The following is a 14,821-nucleotide window of genomic DNA, read 5'->3' as shown; positions in this document are numbered from 1 at the left end:
CTTGTCTCCTTTTTCCCCAGCCTTGCCCTTCCACAGCATCTCCTCGGTGTCATCCAGTGCTAGCTGTGAGCCAGTTCTTGCTTGGATGCATCTCTGAACCTGCTCTGCAAATTGAAGATCATTTCTTTTCCATGTGGCTTTTTGAGCCTTTCCTCATAAAGCTGCTTCATTTGTCCCTGGGATGTTGTTCTTGCAGGGACATTTTTCTTCCAGAGTATGTCTCTATGGAGAATGGTCAAAAATGCACAAGAAGGCTGTCCCCTTGCTTCTCTGGAGCAATCAGGAGCACCAGCAGCAACCTTCCTCTCTTTTGGCCTACATCTCCACCTCCCAGCTCTCACAGAGGCCAGATCTGAAACCCTTGCCACTCTAGGGCAGTCAGTGCCAATAAGTGACTGAGAAGCCTTTGCCAAGGGGTTTTTAATTTATTTATAATGTCTGGCTGTGTTGGGTTGAGTCGAAGGTTCACATGGCCGGCACGCAGCAGTAGTGGATGCTTGGGGGAAGAGCATTGAACCAGGACAAGGACGGAGTGATGGACTCTGCTCTGTTACCCTCCCTGCTTTCTGCAGTCTCTGATTAGGGTCTCCCTGCTCTGGCAGTGATATCCCAGCAGTGTGGTCCAGCCCTGGGTGGCTTCTCCCCCTGTTAATCTGTCTGAATGCTGTTAGGACTCGTTTATCCTCTGGATTGCCCCAGTAGCCTGTAGCAGGGAGTTTCATGGCTTGGTGATTTGCAACGTGGAAAAAGCACTGTATTTTTGGCCCCACCGCTTGCTCCACCTCTTGGATGAATACCCCTTACTGAATGACCTGCCTCGTGCAACTCTTGAGCCAAAGAGCCTGGAGAAAACATAGCTGAAAGGGAGCAGAAAGTCTGTGGAGCAGGAGCTTACCCTGTTTTAGGGGGGACTCATTTGCTCTGGTCCAGCATCGTCCTCTTGGGTCCTAGTCTCCAGATGCAAAACATGTGCCAGCTATCTGAGGAGGCAACAGTGCTCACCTTCTTCACCCAGGCTTCAAAGATGGTATTGCTGCTGTCAGTGAACAAGCTGACAATGCCTTCAGAACAGAGGTGATGCTGTGCATGTAAAACTCTGCTGGTGAGGGCATATCTGCCCAAGAAAAAGGCAGCTGGAACCAAAATGGTTTGCTGTGCTAAAAAATCTGTTTGCCGTGCTTGCTGTTCTTAGGGAAAACAGCCATAAAGGGCACGGGGAGAGCTGGCCACAAAGCAGTGGGTTAACATGGTTTAGGTGTTCATGGCTTTTTAAGTGTCCTTAATTAAAAGCTTGGAAAATGAGACCTTGGGGGAAAAAAAAAAAAAGGCAACTTTTAAGATGATGTGTCTTGAATGAGCCGGGCTTGGTAACGCTCTGCCTGTGTCTGCTCCGAAACATTTCATGCGGAAGAAAGCAAAAATAGGCCAAGTCAGAGAGGATAATTCAGCCGGACGCAAAGGGACCGTTAGTGAGAGTGGCTGTGTTTGGGTGCCTGTAACTCATTTAAATAGTGACACCTGTGAGCTGTAAGCTCAGCCTACACTTTTGGGTAGTCTTTGCTTTTGGGGGTTACAGGGATAGCAGGGTATTTGCAGGATGCTCCCACCTGTCGAGGGCTGCTCAACCCACTCCACTGGGGCTTTTCCAGAGAGACAAGATGCTGCTAAGCCGACTCCATGCGAGTCCTTCCGAGAGCTCTAATTCTTCCAAAAGTGCTTGGTCCCAATGCCTCATCTTTTTTTTATGTATTTTCCCCTTAATAGTGGCAAAATAAATTGTGTTTTCTTGATGTGCATTTGTCAGCTGTTCTGCAGGAAGGTGGTAGAGAGACAGTAATTGCTCCTCACAGCACTGGGAGCAAGCTAACAAAATTACAGCTGGGGAACATGCGACTCTCTATTGCTGTGAACTCGAGGCCTTTTATAAATAGAAGCTGCAAAAAAAGGGAAGATATTGCATAAAATAAGCAAAAGTAAGCCCTGAGTCCCACCAGCCCGCAACAATAGCCATGCCGCGGGGGTTGATGCTTCAGGTGAGCCCCAGCATTCTGCAGTCGATAGGACAGTGTTCTGAATGTGGTTGTGACACCTTTGTCATCGCACCCTTGCCACAGCCAGGGTGTCCTGGCAGAGTTCACAGCGGTGTTGGGAGGTAGATGGAGGTGTGTATCTCTTTTTCGAGTCATTGGGCATGAAACGCCATCGTTGTTGGATGATTTCTGTAAGATCTGTTAGTCTTGTCATATTTATATTAAAAGGGCAGCTGACAGAGATGGTTTCTCCCCCTAACAAAGCCTCAGAGGCATCCTTCAAACCCCAGTGGATGGGAAGGGGTCTGGGCAGTGATGGGGATGTTGATGTTGGGGGAGAGGGCTGGTGGAGGAGAGTGATGACTCTTGAAATGGTCAAGAGGTCCTGGTCCTGCCCAGCCAGACTGGGGGAGGAGGGGAGATGGGGGAAGGAAAGGACTCCTCCATATGAGCCATTCCCTTGGTTTCAGCTTCAGGGAACAGTCTCCAAGATTTGCAAAGGTGCTAAACCTCAGATACCTCTGAGATGCTTTCTACCTGCTGCCTCTGTCCTCAATCTTTGTGCACCCACCAGCCCTTGTGGGTGCTGCCTCAGTTTCCCTCCCTCCAGGTGCTCCTGCTGAGCTGATGCAGTCTCTGTGTTCCCTTCTAGGGATCTTGGTGCGGGAGGTGCAGATCGAGGTCTCCCGGCAGCAGGTGGAGGAGCTTTTTGGCTTGGAAGATTACTGGTGCCAGTGCGTGGCCTGGAGCTCTGCAGGCACCACGAAAAGCCGCCGAGCGTACGTCCGCATAGCATGTAAGTGCCTGGTACATATTGTGCCTGCTTAGGCACAGTCCCTCTCATAATGCTCCCTGTTCTTCTGCTAAAGCTGGGTGCTCCTGCCTGCACTGCCTCAGCTCAGAGTCTATTAATCCTTCTCCCATCATCCTTTCCACTTTGGGGGCCAGAAAAAGGTTTCCAGAGGGCACAGCCCATCAACTTACAAGTCGTTTGCAAAGCCTGAGGTGTGGATCCCAGGCAGAAAAAGCGGTGTGGTGTCCAGCTGGGTGTGTGCTCCTTCTGGCACTGCCAGCTGAAATAGCAGCCAGGCCGTTCGTTCATTCCTGGCTCCCTGGGAACCCTGAGTGGATGGGGTGCGGCGGTGTGGGGTTGTCTGTCTTCAAAAGTTGGCTTCTTGTTGAAAGCGATGCTTCTTCATCAGTTGGAGGTGACCTTCCTTGCTGGATGGCCCTGGTCCTTAGCTCCCTTTCCAGGCTCTGGTTTTGCATCTGAGCAGGCATCATCCCTACCTACAGCAAGAGGCTGTGGCAGTAGCTGGGTTAATACCGCATCGCCCATCAGTGTGCTCAGCTCTTCCTGGTGCTTTATTATCCTTAATAACCCAGTGGTTAGCACCTTGCACGCTTTGCCTGAATCAGCGACTCCGTGTCCCTGGAGTCCCTGCTGTCATATGTCACTTATCTAAGCTGCTGTTTGTGGGTGTCAGCCTGATTAAGGGCAAGTTAATCAGCCTGTTACCCAGCTGAATTTGCTCTCTTAGCAAATGAGATGGCATAACTGTAGGAGAACAGCCAGACTTCCCAGTCGTAAACAGATTTTGCTATCAGAGGGCTAATAATCCAAAGTGTTATCCAAAACGGAGGAGACTGGTGAATCAGCTACGCTGCTAAAGGATTTGGTCTGAATGGGGGCAGTGTTACAAGACACAGGGCTGGCTACTGAGGGAGCCCTTCTGTCCAGCCCTAGCCAAGGGTTCGGTGTTTCTTAGAGCTGAGCAGATGAGATGAACAGAGGATTCACTGCCCTCCAGGAAGGAGCAAGAGGCACAGCTGTATTGGGCTGGGGACCGTAGCGGAGGATTGCAGCACCATCTAGTGATGCTTCTGCTGATTTCAAGGCTCCAGAGCGGGACCCTGCCACGTCCCCTACATTCCTCTGGGCTCTGCTGTGTTTCTTCTCTCTCACCATTCATCAAAGCACTGGCTGGCCCCTTGCTGAGCAAGCCTGGCTTTTCAGCAGCGGCCAGTCCCCATCCTAGCACTGGCGTGCAATGGCTGTTTTCCACCAAGTCTGAGATTGTGGCTCAGCCAGGATCAAATGGGACGGAGCTGAGTAACAGCCCTCTGTAGCCCTGAAATTTGGGGATTTGCTTTGCTGCCCATGTGGGAGCAGAGCTGTTGTGCCCATCTTGTTTTTATCCCCTTTAGCAAAGCTGGGTCCTGGTGTAGAGAGCCCCAGGGGAGGAAAGAAATGTTGGTTAGGCTGAGTTTTAGCTCCAAAAGTAAAGGAACAGGAGGGAATATAAACTTGCAAGCATATGAAGGAGGAAAGGCATTGTCCTCTAGCACCATACCCTGGGAGATGCTCCTTAGGCTCCTTCCTCGCAGGACATGTTTTGTTCCAGCTGTGCTGGGCCAGAGCAGTTTCCCTACCTCGTGAGCTCCTGGCGCCGAGGCGATGCACTTTTCCCCACCAAGGTTTTGCAGCTTGCCCTGTTTCTGCGACAGACTGGTAACCACTGGGTTTTCCTTGCCCCATCCCAGACCTGCGGAAGAACTTTGACCAGGAGCCGCTGGGCAAGGAGGTCCCGCTGGAGCATGAGGTCCTGCTGCAGTGTCGCCCACCTGAGGGGGTGCCACAGGCAGAGGTAAGCAGCTCGACAGCCCAAAGAACTTCCGAGTGGAGTGTCCCCTCCTGGCAGTCTGCAACCGCAGCTGGGGAGAGACAGGGCACGTCCTTGCAGATGGCCTGCGGCTGTGATGGATGGCCTCGCGCTGAGACCGTCAGCTTTCATTATTCAGCAGAATTGTTTAGTTTGTTATTCTGACATCTAATAACACAGGTAACCTCAGCACCTGCCAAACCTACCTCTCCCACGCTTCCTGACGTACCATTAACCCGTTAAAGGGAAGATCTAATGAGGTGGCACCCAATGACTTGTCTGAAGGGGAGCAGGCACAAGTGAAAGGCAAAGGTTGGAAAAGTCAATACAGATGGCTTTGCCTAGCATGGTAGCAATGCTTTCCCTGCCCACAGCTGCAACAGCCCCAGGAGCTGAGTATTCGTGGCAACCACAATGCCCCATCCTTGCCTAAAACACCAGTAACGTGCTCCAGTCAGGCCTGGTTTGGCCTAGGTTTGAGGAGAAATACATCCAGTCAGAGGGAAGGTCGGGCAGTCAAAGTTCATGATGCTGAGGACATCTTCCCCTCAGTGGGGAAGATGGGGAAGGCTTGGGGGTAGGTCATAGGCAGACTGAGGGGTTTGCTCTCCATCAAGGCTGGTGAATGCAGCCCCTCCAACCTGGTGTTTGTCTTTGTTTGTGTCCACACCCTCTCCTGGTGACAGTATCAACTTGCACCCTTCCCAAATAGCCTAGTTAAATAGTTGTGTCCTAGCTTAGCTTTGGGAGAGCCCTTAGAGAACCTCGCGGTGGAGAGTGTGTGGGATGGGCTTTTCCACTGAAACCGATGGCATGTTTTTCCTGGCTGAGCGTTCAGTTCTTGTTCGGCTGTAATCACTGTTCTTGTCTCGTCCCTTCCTTTATATTGCCAGGTGGAGTGGCTTAGGAACGAGGACGTCATTGATCCCACCCAGGATACCAACTTCCTGATCACCATTGATCACAACCTCATCATCAAGCAGGCCCGGCTCTTGGACACAGCTAATTACACCTGCATGGCCAAGAACATTGTGGCCAAGCGCCGGAGCACTACGGCCGCTGTCATTGTCTATGGTATCAGCTGTTGCTCTTGGGGAGGGAACCTTTGTTGCCAGCCTTGTCACGAGGACAAGGGGAAATCTGGGCACTTTCTGAGAGTGGTAGGAGTGAACCCCACCAGGGCATTGCATTAAATTAGGTAATAGCCCATGTCTACAAAACAAGTATCTCTGCCAGCTTACACAGGTTATTAGGAGAGGTTATAAGGTGTAGCCTTCTTGGTTGGGTACAAAGGTGGGTGAAAGTTGGACCCAGCCAAATTGCTTTGACTCTCGAAGCAGCTGAAAAGCTGCATTTGGCTGAACTTTGCTATGAAGCCAAAGATCTGCTGTGGCCAGGTGCAAAAATACATGCAAAGTGGAAAAAGGACCAGAATAGGCTTAAGCATTTCATGCACGGGGTGCATGACACGAGAAGGAGACTTTTGATTTGCTTTTCATGAAGATAAGCTGTTCCAGGGTGTTGCAGAAGATGTGAGGGCAGTGAACCCTAGGCTTAGCTCCATTCCTTGTTGAAATGGGCTCCATTGGTGTGTTAACGCTGTCTGTCTCCTCTTGCAGTGAACGGTGGCTGGTCCACCTGGTCCGAGTGGTCTCCTTGCAACAATCGCTGCGGTCGGGGCTGGCAGAAGCGCACCCGGACGTGCACCAACCCTGCACCACTGAATGGTGGCTCCTTCTGTGATGGGCAGCCTTTCCAGAAAATCACCTGCACCACCCTCTGCCCAGGTAAGGCAGGTTCAGAAATCTTGCATGTACTGCCCACTGCAAGTGTGCAGCCCCCGAAGGTGCACAGTCCAGTTGCTCCTGGTGCTCCCCAAGGGAACAGTGGCTCAAGATGCCAGTCTGAAGCATCTTCCAGTCTGCCAGGATCTGAAAGTGCTGGAGATGTCTGCAGGGACACAACAGGGCTGGATTTGTTGGGATGATGTTTTATGGGAATGTCTTTGGAAGCTTCAAGATAGGCATGGGCACCTTTGTGCTGCTGGATACATCCTGGCAATGAGGAATGAACCCCGAGGCCATACCAAGGGTTGTACCAACATGCCTGTGTTTGATGGCCCACAGTGGACGGAGCGTGGACAGAGTGGAGCAAGTGGTCAGCGTGCAGCACCGAGTGCACCCACTGGCGCAGCCGCGAGTGTGCCGCCCCAGCTCCCCGCAACGGCGGCCAGGACTGCAGCGGCGTGCTGCTCGACTCCAAAAACTGCACTGATGGACTCTGCCTCCAGAGTGAGTATGCGGGCAGGCGGCAGGGACCAGCGCTGTAGATGATGTCAGCAGCTGTGGTGCTCCCAACGCTTGGCCACGCTGTTGTTGGCTATGCCCCCAGCAGCGCTGCTGGCACCCGATTTTTAAATTGTCTCTCTAACAAGTTTTTTTTTAATCAGACTCACGCTTTCCAAAGCTAGTTCTCATCCTTTGGAAAGAAGGGTTTGGGGAATTTTGGTGCGATCTGAATTTCCCACCGAACTTTCTGAAACGGCACTAGGTTTGGGGTCTCTGCTGCAATGAGGCTGTTTGTGGTTAGTGGGAGCAAGACAAGGGAGGGTTTCTTTGCTCCCACCAGGAAAACATCTGACCTGGGTCGTTGCTCAGTAGGAGCCCTGAAGCAGCAGCTAGGAAAAAATTCACATCATCATCATCATCATATTAATGGTGCTCTTAGCTATGAGTGGGCACATTGAAGACTGAGCAGCCAATGCTGCCACCTGCTGCTGTATGACACTACTGTCCTTTTTAACATTGATGCAGCCAGAAACACCCAAAGTCCTGTTAGCTGGGGACATGTGCCCTGGGGTCTGGCCAGGCATAGGGGAACATCCTGGTCACCGTGCTTCTACCTGCTTTCTGTATACCCCAGGGAACAATGCTGCTCTCCCATCCTTCTCCTCATGGCCCCCAGACTGGCTTCCCCCTCTGCCTTCTGTTTCATTTCATCCCCATCGCACCATCACCACCTTCACTTTTTGTTTTCTAACTTTTTTTTTCCTAACAGATAAAAGAGTTCTAAGTGAACCCAAAAGCCACCGTAAGTGCTCATTTCATGGCCATTTTGTTTCTTTGCGAGGCATTGCTTCGGTTTTGTTCTGTCGCATCTGGGGTAGGGCTCCCCGGTAGCTGGGAAAGGACAGGGTGGGAAGAGGGAGCAACTAAAGCCCACCCCAAAACTCCTGCGTACATGAAAATCATGTGTTCTGCTTGCAGCTATAAATACAACCCTGTTTTGCACCCCTGCTCCTTATCCCCCTTTTGTTGCCATGATGCAGCTGGTGTCAAACCACCAAAGCTACTCCAAAGACTCCCTTCCTCAAGTTAGGGGTCCCAGGGACACATCTGGCTTCCCATTTCTAGCGTCCAGAGGGGGGAGACTTGGGGACAAGGTGACACCTCCCAGAATTGGCGTAGTCCTAATGCAGTTGAGATCACTGGGCTTAGGACAGGGCTTCACTCCAGGATAGAAACCATAGAAACCAAAAGATGCTGGCAGATGTATCCAGGATACACCAGGCATTTAAAGATTGAGAGCCTTGTGTTAACAGAAAGGAAGATGGGGAGGCTGTAGTGTCTGTGTAGATATGGTGACACTTGATCCTTCCAGGTAGACACATTGCTCAGGTACATATGTGTAAGATGTGGGTAGGTGTTATGTTTACTCCTCAGGGTTATGTCTGTTAGGTTGTGAGGGTTGATCACTTCATGAATCTGAGCTATACAAGCATAACATTTCTGGGATTCTTGGTGCTAAGGTAAAGTTTGCATGAGCTGTGGCAAGGTGCCCTCTGAAGATTTGAGGGGTTCACCCCCATCTCATTCTCTGGCATCACTGACTTCTGGATTGCTCTTAGAAACACCCTCCATCCTTCTGCCACAGCCTTTCCAGCAGGCCCTGTGTGCATCTTCCCCTTCATGCCTATGTCTTGAGTCAGTGGTGGGGTTGGGGAGCACCCATGGGTCTACATGTGTGTTTCTGGTGCTCTTTTTTCACCTCCATTTCTTTATTCCCTCCCAGTGCTGGAGGCCACTGGTGATGTGGCCCTGTATGCCGGGCTGGTGGTGGCCATTTTCGTCTTCATTGTGATCCTCATGGCTGTGGGGGTGGTGGTCTACCGGAGGAGATGCCGGGATTTTGACACGGACATCACAGACTCATCAGCTGCTCTGACTGGAGGCTTCCACCCAGTCAACTTCAAGACCTCCCGGCATGGTAAGACCCATAGCCCATGCAGGTCCTGCTCACTGCTGAAGCCCAGGCAGACAGGAGGGCTTTTCGCAGGCATGTCTTCCAGTCAAGCAGTGCTTTTATGTCCTCTTCTTTCCACTGCTGTCTTCATCCCATCTGTGTTTCCTCCTCCCGCAGATAACCCTCAGCTGCTGCACCCCTCGATGCAGCCCGATCTGACAGCGAGCGCGGGGGTGTACCGCGGCCCCATGTACGCCCTGCAGGACTCTTCTGACAAGATCCCCATGACCAACTCCCCCCTGCTTGACCCTCTCCCCAACCTGAAGATCAAGGTGTACAACTCCTCCACTGCCTCCTCCTCGCCGGGTCTCCACGACGGGACAGACCTCCTCGGAGGGGTCCCCATGACTGGCACCTACCCAGGGGACAACACCAGGGATGGCCACTTAGCGAACATGAGAAACAAACCCCTGGGCTCCCAGCATCTCCTCAGCTTGCCCCGGGAGCATGGCAACAGCGCCAGTGGCACATTTGGCTACCTGGGTGGAAGGCTCACCATCCCAGGCACTGGTAAGCCCCAGTCTGAGAAGAAGGGTGCATTTGGCTGCTGATTGACCAAGGTGTTGCTTTTGTCCCAGTAGACTTGCCTGTTGTGAGCAGCCCTTTGCTACCCCAAAACTGTCTCGGGAGGAAGGCAGCAAGCCATAGTGGGAGGTGTCCCTGTACATGGCAGGGGGATTGGAATTAGGTGATCTTTAAGGTCCCTTCCAATCCAAACTGTTCTATGATTCCCAAGCCAGGCTTCTCAGGCTGGAGGTCACAGCCTCCTTAGACTTTTCTGGCCGACCCTGACATTAATCCAGGGCCAGTGCCTCACAAAAGGATCCAACGTGCAGTTCTGCTTCCTAGTGCACTGGCCTGGCTCCTTGCTGCAAGTGTGTAGCTGAGGAACATCTGGAGATGTTTCTTCTGGGGTGCCTTAGGCTGTGCTAACTCACTGCTGCCCTTGTGCTTACTGGCCAGGGTGGAGGTGTGGTTTCTTCGTGGTGGTTTCTCCCTTGTTTCATGAGTAATGCCTGTGTGTTCTGTGCTAGGGGTGAGCCTGCTGGTGCCTCACGGGGCCATTCCCCAGGGGAAGTTCTATGAGATGTACCTGGTCCTCAACAAGGCAGAGAGCACCCTGTAAGTCACACTGCACCACCCACAGTTCTGCCCTTTGGCTGCCATCTGGTTTTCTTTCCAACTGGTGCCCCTTCTGCCTTCCCCAGCCTGCCCTCTGAAGGCACGCAGACAGTGCTGAGCCCAGCAGTGACTTGTGGACCCACTGGCTTGCTCCTGTGCCGCCCCGTTGTACTGACCATTCCTCATTGTGCTGATGTTGGCTCCTCGGATTGGATTTACCAGTTGAAAACACAGTCCCACCAAGGAAACTGGGAGGTAAGGTGGGAATGGAGTCCCTACAGCCAGTGAAGACCGTGAGCAGTGGGACACAACCCCCTGGACCACAGGCTGACTCCCAGACTTGATTTTCCATCTCTCTCTGCAGGAAGTTGTGACTTTGGATGAGGAAACCCTCAACACTCCCTGCTACTGCCAGCTGGAAGCCAAGTCCTGCCACATTTTGCTGGACCAGCTTGGCACCTACATGTTTGTGGGAGAGTCCTACTCCAGGTCAGCCATCAAGAGGCTCCAGCTTGCAATCTTTGCCCCCACTGTTTGCACCTCCCTGGAGTACAGCCTCAAGGTTTACTGCTTGGAGGACACGCCAGATGCTCTGAAGGTAACATCACCTTGTGACACCAGCATGGGCTGCGTCTGCTTCCCAAAATTGTTTGTGTTGGTGGGAAGTTGCTGCCTCATGCCTCTCAGGATGGCCTGGCCCCAGGGAGCAGACAGCCTGATGCAACTGCCTGCAAAGTCACCACAGTGAAATAATAAGCGTGTTTACTGCTTTCCCTGTCCTTCCTTGCCCTCTCCAAAGGAAACGACGAGGGTGTTGCTTAGCTCCTCTACTGGCCCTCTTTTCTGTATTCATTACACAAGAGGTTTTGCTGCTTCTGGGTGGATTTTCTCTCTCCTACGCACAAAATACTTGCTGCTGTGCTCTGCTTTGGTTTTCTATAGCTCTTGTTATTCCTGCATGGAGATACGTTTCTCCTCTCCTTGGGAGGCTTGTAGCAGTGATAGCGTCAAATGCAACATGAGAAGCTTGAGTTTTGATGCTTTGGCTGCCTGGACCACTGGTGCCATGGCTGTTTAATTCCCTGTGATGTGTCCGGTGGTGTCAGGATTGCTGTAGTGCCTCTAGGTGGGGATGTAGGCAGCACTCTGGCTCCTGGATTGCATTTTTCTCCTGAGAGCTGCTAGTGTAATAGTGGGATGGGGTTAAAAGCAGCTAGGATGGCACTCGAGGAGAGTGCCTGACCTTTCTATTGGACTTTCACATTGTCTGAGGAGCGCTGAGGGATATATGGATGTTATAAACATGTTATGTTATACTTGTTACAAAACTCAAGTTGTAGGTCAGGCTGTTATATGAGATGAGTTGGGAAGTTCTTGGAGAGCAGCTGTTGGGGTGGCAAATGGTGCTCTCCTGGAGCTTGTTGCTGCTGGCTCCTCTTGACAAGAATATGCCTGGTTTGGGGTATGGAGCAGGGAGAGGAGCAGCCCCTGTTCTTCTCCTGGGTCTCACACTGCCTGTCCCACTGCCTGCAGGAAGTCCTGGAGCTGGAGCGATCGCTGGGCGGGTATCTTCTGGAGGAGCCCAAGCCCCTGCCCTTCAAGGACAGCTACCACAACCTGCGTCTCTCCATCCACGATATCCCCCACACGCTGTGGAGGAGCAAGCTGCTGGCCAAATACCAGGTATGGGGCCAAAGTGAGGGCAGCCAGGCACCACCAGGTGGTGAGCGCCCTGTTCCTGTATCCAGGAGTGTTCTAAAGGGATGGTGGAGAAGGCAAACTGTTTTTCACATGGTCTTTTCCTGGTGGGATGCTATCTGTGGGGTCCTTCTCTCCCATCTCATCCCTGTGGAGTGGCCAGAGGAGGTGGGATCTTCCAAGGGAGGTGATAGAGCATTGTCTAAGCCTGTGTTCTGGTAATCTGCAGGAGATCCCTTTCTATCACATCTGGAGTGGCAGCCAGCGAGCCCTGCACTGCACCTTCACGCTGGAGAGGTACAGTCAGGCTTCCACTGAGCTCACCTGCAAGATCTGTGTCCGGCAGGTAGAAGGAGAGGGGCAGATCTTCCAGCTCCACATCACATTGGGAGAGGTGAGTGCTAGGGAGGTGGGGGGACAGCAAGGAGACACGCTCGGGGAGCTCCTCTGTGCTGCAACATCTCGCCCCATCCTTCCTCTTGTAGCATGCCAGCTCCTTCGACACCCTCCACTCCCACCACAGCGGTGCCACCACCACCACCCAGCTGGGACCGTACGCCTTCAAAATCCCTCTTTCCATCCGGCAGAAGATCTGCAACAGCCTAGATGCCCCCAATTCCAGGGGAAATGACTGGAGACTTCTCGCCCAGAAGCTTTCCATGGACCGGTGGGTCTCCCTGCGCTTTGCTTTCTCCTGTGCCCGGGGCAGGGGGACTTTGCTCCTCTCCGTCCCTGCTTGCAGTGAATCCAGCTGGGTTGTGTCCAGCTATATACATCCATCCATAAACACGGATAGAGTTATGCATAATTATACCTATCTATATCGATCCATCCATCTGTGCCATGGTCCTGGGTCTCTTGTCACTTTGAACTGGCCCTTATTTATCTGGGTCCATGCTTTGGCTGTTTCTGTCTGGATTCACCTCTGAGGACCAAAGGGAGGATTTCAGCAAAACAAGGCTTGCATGAAAAGCTTTTGCGTGAATGCCAGCTCTGTATAAAAGTTGAAGACAATGTCTCAAGGGCTTTGACATTTGTGTTATGGCATTTCCATCCAGGTTCATGTTGCAAGCAGGTTTGCTGCTCTGGCGTCCTCCTTCCTTCCATCCCCACACAGCACCATACCAACCTGGATCTCTTCTCTGCTTTCCCTTTGCAGGTATCTGAATTACTTTGCCACCAAAGCCAGCCCTACTGGGGTGCTCCTGGACTTATGGGAAGCTGAGCACCAAGATGATGGCGATCTCAACACCCTGGCCAGTGCCTTAGAAGAGATGGGCAAGAGCGAGATGCTGGTGGTCATGGCCACGGAGGGGGATTGCTGATGATGTTCCCTGCAGTGGGCCGGGAGGATGAAACGGGAGGCGAGAGGGAGGACTCTTCCCTGATAGCAGGGGGAGGTGCATCCATCCAAGCAGCGGCTGAGCGAGGAAGGGCTGAAAGTGTCACTTCTCCCTCCCTCTCCATATCACTGTCAGCCTTATAGACCCATCCTCAGCATTTATAAGCACTTCAAGTGTTACGCAGCATTCCTCTTCCTCCTCCTTCTCCTCCCAGCTGCCCCCAGGGCAGCAGTTGATGACGCTTGTGGCATGTGGAGGAATTAGGGCTTCTCAAGTCGGGACGGGGGCTTTCCTTCTTCATTTGGGTTCCCCTCCTCCTTTAGTAGCATTTCTGCGTTGAAGAGAAGTACAATCTAGGCAAACGGCTTACTTCTGTCAAAAGCTTCGGAGAGCTTCATAAGGCAAATAAGAAAGAAAAAGGGAAAAAAAAAGTTTCTTAGGAAACGCAAATAATTTATTATCCAGATCTTTGGATGAGTCCTTTTTAAAAAAAAATAAAAGAAAGAAAAGCAAAAAAAAAAAAAAAGACAGATTTATAAATCTTTTTCTGTGTGTTGAGAGCAAGAACGTTGCTGTGGTTGGGGTGGCAGAGAGAGAGATTTAAATGAACACACTTTTGTAGGGAAAAGTGTGCGATCCAAGTTGAGCAAAAATGTGTTTACATGTCCTGGGACCCCTGGGGAGTCTGTAGGGTGAAGTGCCTCTACACCCCTTTGGTTCAGGGCCAGCTGAGACCCTCCCCAAGGTTTTTTCCTTGCAAACTCCCCTTTCCCCGGCAGCGGCACCTGGCAGAGTGAAGGGTCCCCCTCTACCTGCACAGGGGAATGAGGGATGCTACCCTGCATACAGGGGCTTGGGGGAGGGGGAAATACATCCACATATGGGTATTTTTAATGAATTCTTCCCTGTCATCGTTTGGGGGAGCTTTTTAGGATGACTCCACCTTCATTTACGTAACTTCAGTACAAACCAAAGAATTCAGTCCTGGGATCAGAGGGAGGTGGTGAGCAGCTTTTGGAGGGATCCAGGGAGAGCAGAGGGCTGGCGGGCCAGGACATGGCCACTTGGAAGCCACACTGCTCTTGGGTCTATGTGCTCGTGCCCATTTTTTGATGCAGTATTTCAGCAGGGATTTGAGGAGGGAGACCTTGGTATTAAAACCCAAGCTGAGTGTTTTCTCATGAGGGATGGCATTGTTACTGGTAATGGGGTTTCCATCCTCTCATTGCAGCTCCCTTTTTGACCTGTAATAGAGTTGTCTATAATGACTGAGAAGTTGTGGAATGAATGGCAAGTCATCAAGATGTAGGCAAGAACAAGGAAGATACGGTGTCTCAACGAAGGGTAAAATTTTAGATTGCCTGCAGATAGAAATAGTTATTCAGTGAGTGCTGTATTTTAGAATATTGTCTTTTTAAAAGAAACAAACAAATGGTAGACTTGGGATTAGACTGGATCACATGGCAAGGCTACAGGTTCTCCATCAGTGAAAGTATTAAGGCCAGGGTCTGAGAGTAGGTCCTGCTTTGGGCTGCGATGCGCAGTGTCTTGACTGCAAAGCCCTGGTTCGGTGTGACAGGATGCCTGCAGCATCCTGCAGCAACCTGCAGCATGCTGGGGACCAGAGCAAACTCAGGGAGCCCTGCCGTGAGCAAGATCGTTG

General features: G+C 51.8%; 1 protein-coding gene across 2 annotated transcripts in view; it reads left to right on the top strand.

Moving 5' to 3' along the window:
• The window catches only part of UNC5B (unc-5 netrin receptor B), a 54,361-nt gene extending 40,703 nt beyond the window's left edge, over nucleotides 1–13,658 (top strand). Inside the window, exons 3-17 of one of the 2 annotated variants that reach the window (XM_069863318.1) lie at nucleotides 2,683–2,826; nucleotides 4,575–4,678; nucleotides 5,587–5,767; nucleotides 6,313–6,480; nucleotides 6,820–6,984; nucleotides 7,751–7,783; nucleotides 8,765–8,959; nucleotides 9,113–9,505; nucleotides 10,030–10,117; nucleotides 10,204–10,372; nucleotides 10,482–10,715; nucleotides 11,651–11,800; nucleotides 12,045–12,209; nucleotides 12,301–12,482; nucleotides 12,975–13,658. In XM_069863318.1, the coding sequence (XP_069719419.1) occupies nucleotides 2,683–2,826; nucleotides 4,575–4,678; nucleotides 5,587–5,767; nucleotides 6,313–6,480; nucleotides 6,820–6,984; nucleotides 7,751–7,783; nucleotides 8,765–8,959; nucleotides 9,113–9,505; nucleotides 10,030–10,117; nucleotides 10,204–10,372; nucleotides 10,482–10,715; nucleotides 11,651–11,800; nucleotides 12,045–12,209; nucleotides 12,301–12,482; nucleotides 12,975–13,140 (2,537 nt within the window). In that variant the 3' untranslated portion in view covers nucleotides 13,141–13,658. The remainder of the gene's footprint in view (nucleotides 1–2,682; nucleotides 2,827–4,574; nucleotides 4,679–5,586; nucleotides 5,768–6,312; nucleotides 6,481–6,819; nucleotides 6,985–7,750; nucleotides 7,784–8,764; nucleotides 8,960–9,112; nucleotides 9,506–10,029; nucleotides 10,118–10,203; nucleotides 10,373–10,481; nucleotides 10,716–11,650; nucleotides 11,801–12,044; nucleotides 12,210–12,300; nucleotides 12,483–12,974) is intronic. The other variant, XM_069863319.1, reaches the window with a different exon arrangement.
• The last annotated feature ends 1,163 nt before the right edge of the window (nucleotides 13,659–14,821 follow it).

This window comes from Phaenicophaeus curvirostris, chromosome 9 (genome assembly GCF_032191515.1).
Source record: "Phaenicophaeus curvirostris isolate KB17595 chromosome 9, BPBGC_Pcur_1.0, whole genome shotgun sequence".
NCBI lineage: Eukaryota > Metazoa > Chordata > Aves > Cuculiformes > Cuculidae > Phaenicophaeus > Phaenicophaeus curvirostris.
The sequence above is the reverse complement of the archived record's forward strand: the minus strand, read 5'-3'. Positions and strand labels throughout refer to the sequence as shown.